This window comes from Hippocampus comes, unplaced genomic scaffold (genome assembly GCF_001891065.2).
Source record: "Hippocampus comes isolate QL1 unplaced genomic scaffold, H_comes_QL1_v1.1 scaffold159, whole genome shotgun sequence".
NCBI lineage: Eukaryota > Metazoa > Chordata > Actinopteri > Syngnathiformes > Syngnathidae > Hippocampus > Hippocampus comes.
In genome coordinates, this window is record NW_017805742.1 from 1,508,566 (window position 1) to 1,522,577 (window position 14,012).

The window sequence follows — 14,012 nt, forward strand, 5'->3', positions numbered from 1 at the left end:
CCCCCCCCCCCCCTCCATTTTGTTGTCACCACTCCTCGAACCAGTGTCCAACTGTGTCCTGGGAACTGGAACAAAAAGTAACTTTTGTCCACCTTGGACTGTCTGCAGGTATCACACGGGCTCTTTGGCCTTTGGGGCTCTCGTTCTCTCGGTTGCCCGTCTTTTTCGGATGACGCTGAAATACTTGGAGAAGAAACTGAAAGGTTGACACCATTCCACACGGTGCTCCTGTAGTGAGTGAAGGCTTTCTTCTGTTCGCAGCCGACTTTTTGCGTTTGCGTCCCGGTAGGGGTTGATGGCGGCCCTTGCAGGTTTATCCTGTGCTGCCTCACATGCTGTTTCTGGTGTTTGGAAAAATTCATTCGCTACCTGAACCAAAACGCTTACATCATGGTGAGTTTCATCGAGTGCGCGTGATGCGGCTCTGGGTCAGATTGCAGACAATATTCATGATATGTTTTCCATTAGGTGGCAATCGATGGCAAGAACTTCTTGAGGTCGGCTCAAGAGGCATTTTTCCTTCTCATGAGGAACGTGGTCAGGTCAGGCTCGCTTCGGCCCGATCGTTCGGTGCCGTGAAAAAGTATTTGCCCTCTTCTCACATTCTCATTATGAACGTTACTTTTGTCATTATTATGATGATCATTATTGCAGTTTCCTCACTTCAGAATATTTAAAATCATCAAACAGAAAGTTTGGATAAAAATGAGCATTTTTATAAAAGGGTGATTTGATTTCCCCACTTAACCTTAAAATGAGCATTTTTATAAAAGGGTGATTTGATTTCAGGTAAGGAAAAAAAAACGTATTGCAGCCTACCTGCCACTTGATTGAGCTATCCTCAGCAGCAGCACCTGAAGTCAAGCATTTTCTAACTCACCGTGGCTTTTATGTAAACAGTATATATACATAAAATTTTCTTGCGCTGCAGTTGCACGACAACGGTGCCATCCATTTTTATTGACACCCTTTTTTTGAATCTGTGTTCTCCAGGGTTGCAGTTGTGGACAGAGTGACTGATTTTCTGTTGTTTTTGGGAAAGGTAATGATAGCAGGAGGAGTCGGTAAGTCGTGAGTCATGTTTTTTTATTTTTTTTTAACGGTCCATGTGGAGAATCCACATAAAAGGCCATTTTTTCCCTGCCATCGACGTTTCAGGTGTGTTAACGTTGCTTTTGCTCACCAAGAAGATTGCTCTTTTCCAGGAAGAAGTCCCCCATCTCCACTACTATGAGGTTCCTCTCATGGTAATTCCCAGCAGCCATTTCTACCCGCAATGAGAGAGCCACTGATTGGGTTGATCTCGTCTTTTTGCTTTTGGTGCAGTGTTCTGATTTTTAGAGCAACAAGAAGAATATGTATTGCTTTGATAGTCTCCCATAGCAGAGCTACAGACTCACTTCATGGTTGCACCGGCACGAGTTGGTGAAAACTGGAGTCGCGCCGGCTCTCGCGTTTTGGGGGAAAAATGTCACCCTTTGGTCTACAGCCCAGAATACTAAGTTGGCAGATGATCGTCTCGTCGTCTCGACGAATAAATAATGTCAAGATTTTCTAATGTGTAAAGTTTGGTGCAAGGACTGCACGCCGCTCTCAACGAGGTGAACGTTAGGTGACGTGCAAGCAACACGGCAAGGGTCATCGGAAGTTCCAGACCAGGGTCCTCCAGGGCTGCCTGCTGTGTTTTACATGTCTGCTGACTCCACCGCGGAGCTTGCTTTTGATGATGATGATGATTTGAGTCAGCAGCCCTTAAGGGCCGCAGCTGGACACGCCTCGGTTGTAGGTCAATAGCGTCGGTCGTTTTGTCGCCATGAAGTCGCAGATTCCTTGTCACATTGTCTCTAAGAAATCCGAAGAGCAATTTGGCGGCTTTTATTTGAAAACGGCATCGCTTTGAGCTTCAGTTACGTACGTAAAGAAGAATCACGAGTTGTGCGAGCCAAAACGCGTCCAAAGGTGAAACTGTAACTTTTGCGTTTTTCAAAGTTGGTAAATAAGTAAGTGAGCATTTCCTGTTTTTTTCTTTCTCAGACAACCGTGCTGGGCGCCTACCTGATCGCTGATGGTTTCTTCGGTGTTTACGCCATGTGCGTCAACACGTTTTTCCTCTGCTTCTGTGAGTACGGCACCTCTGCGTGAAAATATTCCCCCACCCGATCAGCGGGCAACCGCGCAGCCAGGTACTCCTAGTCACCTTGACGCCCGTCTTCCAATCGGCGTTCAAGGAAGCGAACATACGCGCGCGTCCGTATTTTCGGACGGTGGAAAGCAGACGACTCGCGCGAAAAACATGGCGATCGCATTCCTCGTGGGAAAAGACAAAGCAAGATCCTGCTCTCTCGCTAGCGGCACCGCCACCGTTCCATTCAAAATGCGCTACGGGTCGTTGACGCTTGAGGTTTGTCCTCACCCGTTTTTCCCCTCTCCTTCTCCGTCGCCTTCCATGTCCGTATGGCGACACGTTGCCTCTCCTCTCCCCGCTTTCCTTTCCGTGAGCAAATTAGGTGATGACTTGGAGCGAAATGATGGGAGCCCAGCAAAACCTTACCTCATGTCACCGGAGTTGCACAGGATTCTGGGGAAAGCTTCCCGCTCACGTTGAAGCCAATCCTTGCGGCGGGAACTGCGGATGGATTGGACAAACGACACGGGAACCTTTTTGTCGGATTCTCTTCACGCTTCTGGCTCGGAGGCAGTCACAAGCGGAAGGACCTTGGAATCATCACTTCCATTCAACTCGAGACGAATGACGTTGACTGCCATTTGGAAGCGGCTTTCATCATGTCCAGAGTCTGGAATAATGCGAACGTGCGATTTTCTCCCCGTTTGCTCAGCCACGGAATGCTCGGTTCCCTTGTCAAAGATGCTCTTCGAATGTTTCTTGAAGCCGGGTCGTCATTGTTTCAATCCTCCACTCGGCGAGGTCGTCGTACAGCAATGCGCGAGGCACTTCCTCTTGCATCAATGAGGCCACGTTGGAGGTGCGTCGGGCATGACCGCGCCGTCGGAAGAAGTCGATCTTTAGCAATGCGGACAGTTTTAGTCCTTTTTGAAGAATGTCGTACATTTGTAATTGCGAAAGGAAAGTTTGGCTGCTTGATTAGATCTTCAAAGGCCTAATAAATAGGCAATGTGACCGCGGTCTCGAAAACATGATCGTTTATTTTTAATAGGCTCAATAGTTTTACGTCATGAATTGGACTTTGTACTCAATAAGACTAATGACTCATCTCGTTGGAGTTAAGACTGGACGCTGACTTTTAACGGCCCTTTCGACATCGGTGGGTCAGTCAGCGGTCAGTCGCAGGGCACTTGCAGAGAGCCATCGACAGCCACGGCCGCACCTTCACTGAGTGGGAACCCATCCCACGCTGTTCGCTCTCAAATCAGGCGAGTGGACCACTACACCATCGGCGACGCCTGCACACGTCACTAAATGTCAAATTGAATCACAGTGAGTCACAGTAGCGGTGCTCTTTGTTCAGAAAAGCCACAAGTGTCACTTATAAATTTCAGGATCCGCTTAGTACCGATGCATAACAACCACGCTGCTGCTCCGACTACAACTATTCCAGTCATGACAATATCACATAAGAAAATACTGCGATTGGCTGGCAATCGGTTCAGGGTGTCCCCCGCCTACTGCCTGAAGACAGCTGGGAGAGGCTCCGGCACACCCCGAAGATCAGTTAATGGATGGATGGACATAAGAAAACAAACAACAAACGAAAAAAATACATCGAGGTTTGCTGCTTGTATGGTATAAGTAGTAATCCTAGATGAAAAGTGACATACTCGATGTTCACAGTCAGCAAAGGCATCTGGCCCGGCTTCGGCATGATTGTGTAAGATGCACTGAAATGAATGGATGTCATTTTCAATCTGATGATGATACTGTACGTTTATTGGTACAGTGATATAGAAGCACTCAAGTATGTCCTGTATATAATGTTCCTGTCACCGTCATCACGTAAAGAAAAACGACATACGTCGGTTTTTGGTGCTGATCTGTTTGCCCAAAAAAGTGTGTGTGTGTGTGTGTGCGTGCGTGTGCGCACGCGCGCGCATGTGATAGGCCGACTGAGAGGTCTTAACATCTTCACCCCTTGATTTTCTGCATCACGGTGCTTTGTAGGTTTCGGCCGTCTGAAGTTAAGTGAACAGAAGTACGCTGGTTTGCTTTGTGGACGGATGCGCCACATCCAATAGGGCGGACGAAGTGACGCGTCGCTACAACGCGGCAACCCTCTCCACGCAGGGTGCCGCCAATGCCTCGACAGCCCACCTGTGGGGAGGACCGTTTGGGTGTGTCCGTGCCGTTTGGATGGAGCGTTGAATCGTTCGGGAAAGCAACGCCGAACCGCCAGAGAGACGAGTAACAACCGCCACGCTCCCTCCCCGCGTCTTCTGCCCCGTCTGACTCGAAGGTGCAATTCCGCGTCAACTAACAAGTTAGCTCACCACTTTGGACATTTCCGCCTCGGACAGCGAAGAAGTCGTCACAATGCCGGTGAGAAGGGGCCATATGGCGCCCCCAAATACTTTCTTGGACACCATCATCCGAAAGTTCGAGAGCCAGAGTAAGTCGAAAACACCTCCGACATCCTGACGAAAACTTTCAGGCGTTCGCCGGTCGAGCTCTCGAGATTGTGATGAAAGCTCGATGGACATGTTAGGAAGGAAAACCGGGAAGAAAAACCCAAAGTAACTCGTGTCCATAAAATGCCCGGCTTGATGTTTTCTCACCTTGAAATCAATATTGTGCGATGCGAGAGCAGCAGTTTCACCGGCGTCAAAATAATCCCCGACAGCCTTCTATATTGGGACGATGTTTCCTAATTGACATGACTGACTTCCAAATGTACTCTTTTTCAAATGCCGTTTTACTTTTGAACGGGCTCATTTGACTAAGTCTATTACTTTAATGATTTTGGATTTTTTAAAAATATGATCATGATGTCATTTGCATCCAGCACGATATATTCTGCAGGTGCTCGCCCCCACCTCCCCCGTTTTTCTTAATTGCCATATAATTCGGAAGTAGTTTCACTTCAACTACTAATTCGATGTGAGTTTGTATTTGGTAACACCACGTGCAGTGTGGAATGTGGAATGTTTTTTTTTTTTAGCCCGAATGGTGTGCCTTGTGTGACCAAGCATCCCACATTTTGGCTGTGTTTTGACATTCTTGAGGGCAAAACCTGTGACCCAATATCGTGGATATGGATCACTACTTCAACACAGGGCATGTTTGATCCACTTCTTTTCTCACAGACACACGTACGGGTACTCAACCCTCGAGTGCTCATCGTCACAGAGAACAAGTCACTGGATCCACTTTTGATGGATACAATTTCTATGAAACCATTGTCAGATCATTTGACAGAAAGACCTTGAGTTTGTTTCTGACAAGAGGCACCATATTCACTCTGCAGTCGAGAATTTAAGATTCAAAACAAAGAATTTAATTCAGATTGATTTGTCGTAAATCAACAAATATAAATTGAAGAGAAAAATAATACAGGTTCAACAATTGATTGAGGCAAGACTCTATGAAGTTGAGACATTGGGCGGGGCAATGCAGCTCATATAGGCAATTGAAAAAAATCGTTTTTTTTTGTTTTTTTTAAACCTATCCAAAATAAGATTTGTGGCTTGTATTTTGTGCACATGATGTTCAGTCGGGGTTGGAGATTTGCGTCAAGCACGCAACATATATCATCAGGAAGGGGACAATTTTAAGACGGACGCAATGCATTCGCTTGTGTGGAAACACTTTGGACTGAGCAAGAAAGGTCTCGACGGGACGGTTGCCGCGTATCGCCTTTGCAAATGCTGAGCAAAATGTAAGAGCAACGCGACTCACGTGAAACACAGACCGCAGGTAACGGGCCAAGTCCTGCGAGGAAAAATCGGACACCTTCTCAATAAATTGACCAACACTGAAATGTTTTTGTTTGTTTGTTTGTTTTCATTGTTATTGGGTTGTTTTTTTTCTCTGTAGCATTTCAAAATTGGGATTTTTATCTTCACATCTCCTCCTTCCCCCGCAGACCGCAAATTCATCATCGCCAACGCCCAGGTGGAGAACTGCGCCATCATCTTCTGCAACGATGCCTTCTGCGGGCTGTGCGGCTACAGCCGGGCAGAGGTCATGCAAAAAGCCTGCACCTGTACCTTCTTGTACGGACCTCTCACCAAAAGACCGGCGGTGGCCCAGATGGCCAAAGCTCTCCTGGGAGCCGAGGAGAGAAAGGTGGAGATTACTCTCTATACCAAAGAAGGTACGCCGCGCTCGCGGGTGTGAAACCCTTCGTTAGCTTCTGACCCTTTCAGAGCATCGTGCCAACTTCTGCGGTGGCTCGTCCGAGGCACAGCCATTGCGTCAAACTCTTTCAAATCTACTCGCGGTTTGTTGAAATGGTCTCAAGTTGCCGGGACCTTCTCAATTGCTCCAGTTGCGCAAGTGTCGGGGCGGTGAGCAAAGCGCTCGCTCAGACAATGGAACGCGTAGGTGTCATATCATCAGTAAATTGACCAACACTGGAATGTTTTTGTTTGTTTGTTTGCTTTTATTCTTATTGGGTTGTTTTTTTTCTCGGTAGCATTTCAAAATTGGGATTGTGTGTGTGTGTGTGTGTGTGTGTGTGTGTGTGTGTGTGTGTGTGTGTGTGAGACTACAAGTAATCCAGTCCCCCCCCTCAAAAAAAAGCAGCAGGACTTTTGGTTCATGGACACAAAAAGAGACGCCACCACTCACAAACTCACAATTCATTTCACATGCACGATCAGTCCTCGTCACAAATTGCTGAGAAACAAACAAAAATGAACACAACTCGAAACGAGCTCGTCCAAAGAAGTCAACCGCACGCTCAGTCCCACTTGGGCACACGTGCACGCAATGTACGTGGCCTCGAATTAATGGGCTTGCTCCTCATCGCAGTTCGTCATGATAACTGCCCCCTTTGCAAAATAAAAATAACCAGAGCCACTCGAAGCAAAGCAGTCCGTAAAGTCCTTGCTCGGTCATGCACAAGGCACGCGGACACACAATGTGCTAGCATATGAGATGGGAGTGATTGCTCACATCACAAGTTAATGAGAGCCACCACCTTTTGCGATGGGGGGGGAAATAGAATGCTGCATTGTGTGTACCCGTGTACCTAAAATGGCCCAGGCCCGAATGCGGTGTAAGTGCAAGCCGGGGAACAAAGGAAGGGGGGGGGGGGATTTTGGCCATGTCCGGAATGGTTTGCATTCGGTCGTGGAGGAAAATCGAAGACGGCCAACCCCGACATCGGATCGAGCTGACCACAGAAGGCCGCGGCGACCTCAGCGTTTGCCTTCTTGCCTCTTGGGTGACCTCCTGTGATAGCGGCAGAGCTCCGAACTGCACAGGTGTCAAAGTCAAGGCCCGGGGGCAAGGTCCGCCCCGCCGAGTCTTTTTATGTACTCCGCGAATGCAAATCATGCGTGTCAACTTGCTTGATGGCCCGTGTTAAAAAAAAATCTCTCCCCAAATGTCAAATGGTCACGTGTCCTCGAACGTTTTTGCAGTGGTTTTCTTACCCCGTTTGCACTCACTCGAACATTAGTCGAACAAACTGTTCGAGTGGATGGCTTTCAAAACTCATAACCCATCAATTGCTTGTGTACGGTTAAGAATAGGAGTCAACGTTTTTTTGTGGTTTCAACGTCATAACGGCCCGCCAAGTGAAGACGTCGCGCGACAAAAATGAGTTGGACGGCCCTGCCGTACTGCAGAAAATGACTGCACTTCTCAAACTTGCCAGAGTCGTACGGGGTGTGGGACCCCGGGAGGGGGGGCAAGTCCCTGACGGGGGCCGATTGCCCAGGAGGAGGAGGAAGAGTGGCCATCCCGAAAGACTCGATCTCCTTGTTTCTATCACATTTCTTATTGATGGATTGAATTAGTTATGGAGAAATTGGATTAAGGCGAGTTTAAAACGCGTGACCCCGTGGAAGAATTCTTCTGGCCGCTCTTCCCCAGTCCAGAACATCAAATCCGTCATTTTCGCATTGCCCGAGAGTCACCTTTTTTATTGCCTATTTTATGGGCCCCAAACAATTGGCACATTTATTGCTTGTGCCGGGAGACAAGGCAGAGGGTCAATACATCCTGTGCCGAGTCATTACTGATCCAGTCAATGTGGGGCAGGAGCTGACGCACTGCTTTTGACAGTAACTTTGGCTCGGGTTATTATCGTTGTTGTTATCATTCATCTTTTTTTTTTTTCCCTCCCAAGAACCTTGACAATAATAGCGGCTGTTTGCCAGGCAGTGTGGCTGAAGAATATTTTGGTTTGCAGACAGCTAATGTTATGCCTGGACGATTGGTCCCTCCATCCATCCACCCGTCCCCCCCGTTATCCGAGCCGCTTCTCCTCGGGAGTTGTCGCGTGAGTGAAGCCAAGTTCGAATCGATCTCACGTCGGATTCATGCCACGCGTCAAACCGAAGTGAAAAAGAGGAAGAAGGCGGTGATCGCAAAAGGGAGGGGGAGCGTGAAAGCGAGAGAATCTTTTGGGTCCATTCGCTAATCTGTAATCCTTTCACACACATATTGGTTGATCTGGTACTTATGCGGTCTTGTAATGAAACCTCTGATCCTTTTGTCCTGACAGAGTGGAAATCGCCTCGCAAAGAGATATGAAATGAATTTGAGGAATTAAAGGGAAGTCTGGAAGTCAATAAAACACCAGATGAACGGCAAGCCGATAGCCTTCCGTTCGCTACGGGGCTGCTCTCGTGGGGCGATGGCGGGTCGCTGAGAAGACGACAACCTTCCATTGGCTCTTCGGCATTGACCGAAAGGAACTCGGCGCCCTCCTGCTGAGCACGAGAGACTGGACGTGGCGCACGCAATCGCATGCCGCTGTTTCCAAGTCTTGCAAAAGGGCCTCAAACCCAAGTGGGGGGAGATGTTGGAAAGTATTGCTGGAACGCGGGGGGCTGTTTGGGGCTCGTGGAAAAGCGGTGATAGGTTCGGGTTTGCCTGACGGTTAATCTCAATGTCAGTTGTGTACGTGTATGTGAGGAGGGCTGGGGCGGGGGATTATTGGTCGGACAAGAAGCCGACCTTGAGGTTGAGTCATTGCAAAATGATGATGAGGGAAGATTGCATGTAGCTAGCCTAATCCATTCTGCAGACATAAAACGACCACCCCTCTCTTATTGCCCTTCACACATTGATCTGCGAGCACACACACGCGCGCGCACACACATAGTGACATAGTTTGGTAATTTCACGGCGACTTATTCTAACTGTAACGGTAAACACCTCTTTCAATATTCAAGTCCCTCCGGGCGGGACATTGTTGGACCGACGACATTCTCGATTCTTTGATGAAGAAGTACGGTAATTGTTGAAAATGCGAGAGGCACGTTGTTGTCAGTTTTCGAGAGGATCGGACACACAGGCGAGGCAACGTGTGAATGGCCCAAAGATCCCCATTCCGTTTTCCATTTGTCTTCTTTGACTTTCATGGCTCGCCATGACACTTTGCTGTCTCATTCCGCCATCTAGTGGAGACGGTAGGAATTACCGGAACCGAAGCCTTCCGTTTCCAGTCACGACCCAAATAAATAATGGCGATGCTCACGGTATTCCTACCTTGCAACGCTCGGCACGGTTCCGCACACCTTGAGCGGTACAAGCCCCCCGGAACACGAGAACACTGTCCCGATTGTCGAGCTCTGTTGCGCTTCCCGGAAGGTGAAAAGTCTGCTTGGGGAACCCAGGCAGGCAAAATGTGTCCGACTGAAATTGACTCAACTCACACGTTGACTTGGCTCGCCGAGCGCTTAGCCGTGGCGTTTCTTTCCGCAGGAATTTGCTTTCACTGCCTCATCGACGTGGTCCCCGTGAAAAACGAAGACGGTCGGGTCATCATGTTTATCCTCAACTTTGAGCTGCCGGCGGACATCCGACCGGCCAACAGTTCTCCAGCCAGGGAGCTTAGCAGAGTACTGCGACTCCCCTGGCTGACTTTGGGTAAGAGACTTTAACATGCCGCTCTTCTCCTGCCACACAGGAGCCAAGACGTGCCACGGTTCACCGCGTCGCTTCCCAAACGATCATCAACTCCAATGTGACCGTTTTCATTGTGATCATTCCCTCCTTGTTGTTGTGATGTGTGCCTGACGAAATTTTGCTCGGGCTCAGGCACAAATATCAAACAGGCCGTTGGTTGTGGGGGAAGCCGAGGGGCAAACAAACGATGAGACGACGACGATGATGAAGTTAGGGAAAAAGATCTGATGGCACTCCCAAAAGAGGGAGGCGAAACAATCGCCACTCTTTGAGTTGTCCTTGTGCTCATCCAGCTCGACGGCAGCGCCTGGGCCTCTTCCTGGGCTCCTTCAGATCCAGGATGGGCGTCTTCTCGCGGGACACGGACCTCAGCGCTCCACGTGGTGACCTCCCTCCCCTGGGCCACGAGTCGGTGGCCCTGGAAAAACTCCTGTCGCCCCCCGAGAGAGAGCAGCTCCGGGAGGCCGGAGCCGAGCTGCTGCTTTGGGACAAAGAAAAGTTGCGCGACGAGGGCGCGTCGCGCCAAAGCGAGGGCCACGGAAAGAGAAGAGAAGGCCACCTTTGGGCCTTGAAATGGGAAATGAGCGCAGAGGGGGGCCAGTTGGGCGCCGCCTCTGCAGACCTGCCCCTGCTCTCCTCGTGTGCGGCAACAAGGCAAGGGCATTTGCTTTTGCTCCGACTTAGCTTCACGTTTGTTCTCTGACCTTTTCTCCAGAATGGAAACCAATGACAGGAAATTGTCGCTGAGCCTCTGCACTCGTTTCATCTTCTCATCTTGTTGTCACCCACGTCAATGCAATTTGTTGCGCCTAGCGAAAGATATGACGATGAGGTTTTTGCCCATTTTTACGCCCCACGGAGAGAAAATGCGAACGTTAATATGGCCAAATTTGACATCCCTGTTCTCGATGATCAATTAAAAATGGAAATGCCGAGACCTGCCGATCGAATGACAGGCCAAGATGGGAATGATGATGACAATGATGAGAAAGCGGCATTTGATTCCGCAGGTTAAATAGCAGCTGTGGGAGTTTCAAGCTTTCATCCTCACTGGATGATCTGAAGAGTTACTGGCAAAAGGAGAGACACTTTGGACACGGCTCTCCTGGTGAGAAAATGACCCTCTCCGTTCTTCTTTGCGCTTCTGTCCGCGATTGAGCCGTCTGACAGATAGGCGGCGCTCTTTCGACGATGAATCCGTCGTTTTGGCCGATCGCCGCAAGAGGGCGCTTTTTTACAAGCGACTGCACGTACGAGCGGCAGCGGTTGCTTGCGCGGTCAAAACAAATTCAATAAGGAAAAAAATTATGATCAACAAACGTAGATAAATGGCCAGTATATTCATTAACATTGACAGGATGTAGAGTGATGTCCCTGTGAATCTGAAGTGAGCACTCTTCATCGGCCTGCTGCCTTTAGACCAGTGGGGCGGCATCGGACAGCCTCTTGTCCCGGCTTTTTCTTTCAAAACTTTTTTGTAAAATGACATTGATTGTGGCTTGTCAGGACAATTCCGTGTGATGGCATCATTTGAAGAACAAATCAAACAAGAGATTCATTTAGATTTGAGATTTATTTCATCGTACTATTCCAAAAACAACGTGGCAGAATTTGGTTCAGTTGCAGGCGTTATGTTTTTTTTTTTTCCATTTCTTTTTAAATTTGTCTTCTTTTTTCAGTCTTGGTTTTATCTCAATCTCGATAATCCCTCGCTTGGAACATGTCTCGGTCTCGATCGGTGCGGTCCTGACGACAAGGCTCAGTGCTTGTGATTGGCACCTCACGCAGTCATGGGGGAGCCACACTGTACAGTCCATCTCCTCGATGTTTTGACCCGATTCGTTTGCCTGAATGTCGGATGTCTCAAGTGCTCGAGAAGCAACTGTCTACGCTGTTCTCATTTTCTCCTTTTTGTGCACCCGTAGCCACCAATAGAAAGAGCAGCGCACCCGCTGGGACGACAGACACCCATGTAGCCTGTCGGACTAACACTCAGGTAATGAAATTAGACACACACTCTCAAAGATATTTGCTGAGTTATTTAAATGTAAAACGATGGCACTTTTCCTCATTTGGCTTGTGTGTAATTGGTGGCGCTCTAAGCTTCCCTTGGGTTCTTTTATGAACCGTACTCTCCCCTTTGTTAAATATTGTTCACTTCCCGCTGTCTTTTTATTCTATGCGTCCCAGCAGATGGCCCACAAAGCAGACGCTTCGATGACACTTCCTCCGGGAGAAATCCTACCTCCTTGCAAACTGATGGGCAAAACCCACAATGTCACTGAGAAAGTAACTCAGGTGAGTGAGTGGGTGGACAGGACTTGACGCTACACCTGAAATTTCGCCCGATCCGGAAATTGTGATTGTCGTCACACCGTTATTTGTGTTACGTACGGCTGCCTTGGTCGTCAAAAGGGTGAACAGAGCTGATTGTTGGCCTCGCATCGCGAGTGGGCAAAGAAAAAGGGGGAGGGGAAAGAGAGCGCGGCGAAGACGCAGCTTCCTTATCGATGTGTCCGCAGGCTGAGGGACTGGCGAGAACTACCGTGAGAAGAGAATGTCGCGTGTACTGACACTCGACTCCCCACCCCCACCCCCCTCTCCTTTTAGGTGCTTTCTCTTGGGGCAGATGTGCTACCGGAGTACAAGTTGCAGACTCCCCGCATCCACAAGTGGACCATCCTCCACTATAGTCCCTTCAAAGCTGTTTGGGACTGGGTGATTCTGCTCCTGGTCATCTACACCGCAATATTCACTCCTTATTCGGCGACATTTTTACTGAGGTAGGTCAACGGCCAGATCGATGTCTTGTTTGGACCATTTCCTTGTGTTAGATCGCGTTCCGACGTCCGCGGAATTCAGGAGGATCTTGTCGAAATCAACGTCCCCTGTCCCCCACGAGGGGAGATGAGGAGATGGCGGTAGCAGGAGCGCATTGCTTGGGACAGGAACACCCCCTCTTTACCCTCTGATTTCAACTTGTCCTTAACTGGAGTGCCGTTCTTGATCATTGCGCTGTCGCTGGATTTTGACCAAGGCGGAGACATTTTCTGAAGAAAAAATGACCACACGTCTCTCTCTCTCTCTGTGTCTCTGTCACCCCAGCGACCAGGAGGAAGCAGCCATGCAAACATGCGGTTACTCCTGCTCTCCTCTCAATGTCGTGGATCTTATTGTGGACATCATGTTCATCGTTGACATTGTCATCAACTTCAGGACCACCTACGTGAACTCCAACGATGAGGTGAGTCACCGTTTTGCAGGAGTGGGGCGAAGTCACCTGCGCTTTTGCGTGCAAGTCACAAGTAAGTCGCAACTCGCCACCTTCAAGGCTCAAGCGAGTCGGTGCCATCGGTCGATTGCAGATGAGACCAACTTTGAATCAGAAGAAGACAAAACCGCCGATATCCGGCAATTGCAGATTGCTGACCGCTACCAACCTGCGGCGATGCAGATCAGGCGCCGCCGTAGGTTCAAGGTCACCTTTCTTTTTGTATTTCGTCAATAATTTTGGGTGAAAGTGAGATTGATCGGGCGTGCAGGGTGCACTAACAGCGAAAGAAATCCCATTGATAACACGCACGTCTGCTTCCCCCTCGGCCCCTCGCGAGCGACTTGGGACCGGTCGGCCGGTCGACCGCGATGGACGGGTCGGGCACCCCTGACTCATCGTATCAAATACATGCCTGGACTTGAGTGAACGAGAGGAACACATGTCGTTTTCTTCGGCTCCGGTTTACGTTTACGTGCGCGCCTGAAGATAAATGCTTTGTGTTCTCAGGTGGTGAGCCAGTCCGCACGAATCGCCGTGCACTACTTCAAGGGCTGGTTCCTCATTGACATGGTGGCAGCCATTCCCTTTGACCTCCTCATCTACCGCTCAGGAGAGGAGGTGGTTAGGGGAGAGGGAGAGGTAGGGTGGAGGGAGGGAAAGACCGGGTTGTGGATGGGGGGG

The 14,012-nt window shown here is 49.2% G+C and overlaps 2 protein-coding genes across 7 annotated transcripts in view; both read left to right on the top strand.

Moving 5' to 3' along the window:
* LOC109524162 (choline transporter-like protein 5-A) overlaps window positions 1–3,671 on the top strand; it is a 14,806-nt gene extending 11,135 nt beyond the window's left edge. For both annotated transcript variants that reach the window (XM_019883818.1, XM_019883817.1), the window contains exons 16-22: window positions 109–203; window positions 290–393; window positions 469–542; window positions 994–1,064; window positions 1,159–1,247; window positions 2,035–2,119; window positions 2,508–3,671. In XM_019883818.1, coding sequence (XP_019739377.1) covers window positions 109–203; window positions 290–393; window positions 469–542; window positions 994–1,064; window positions 1,159–1,247; window positions 2,035–2,119; window positions 2,508–2,605 — 616 coding nt within the window. In that variant the 3' untranslated portion in view covers window positions 2,606–3,671. The remainder of the gene's footprint in view (window positions 1–108; window positions 204–289; window positions 394–468; window positions 543–993; window positions 1,065–1,158; window positions 1,248–2,034; window positions 2,120–2,507) is intronic.
* A 737-nt stretch (window positions 3,672–4,408) lies between these two features.
* Window positions 4,409–14,012, top strand: part of LOC109524144 (potassium voltage-gated channel subfamily H member 6-like) — a 15,344-nt gene continuing 5,740 nt past the window's right edge. For 4 of the 5 annotated variants that reach the window (XM_019883781.1, XM_019883782.1, XM_019883785.1 and 1 more), the window contains exons 1-10: window positions 4,409–4,583; window positions 6,057–6,287; window positions 9,854–10,018; window positions 10,351–10,711; window positions 11,068–11,165; window positions 11,983–12,053; window positions 12,251–12,355; window positions 12,668–12,840; window positions 13,163–13,301; window positions 13,839–13,970. In XM_019883781.1, the coding sequence (XP_019739340.1) occupies window positions 4,508–4,583; window positions 6,057–6,287; window positions 9,854–10,018; window positions 10,351–10,711; window positions 11,068–11,165; window positions 11,983–12,053; window positions 12,251–12,355; window positions 12,668–12,840; window positions 13,163–13,301; window positions 13,839–13,970 (1,551 nt within the window). In that variant the 5' untranslated portion in view covers window positions 4,409–4,507. The remainder of the gene's footprint in view (window positions 4,584–6,056; window positions 6,288–9,853; window positions 10,019–10,350; window positions 10,712–11,067; window positions 11,166–11,982; window positions 12,054–12,250; window positions 12,356–12,667; window positions 12,841–13,162; window positions 13,302–13,838; window positions 13,971–14,012) is intronic. The other variant, XM_019883783.1, reaches the window with a different exon arrangement.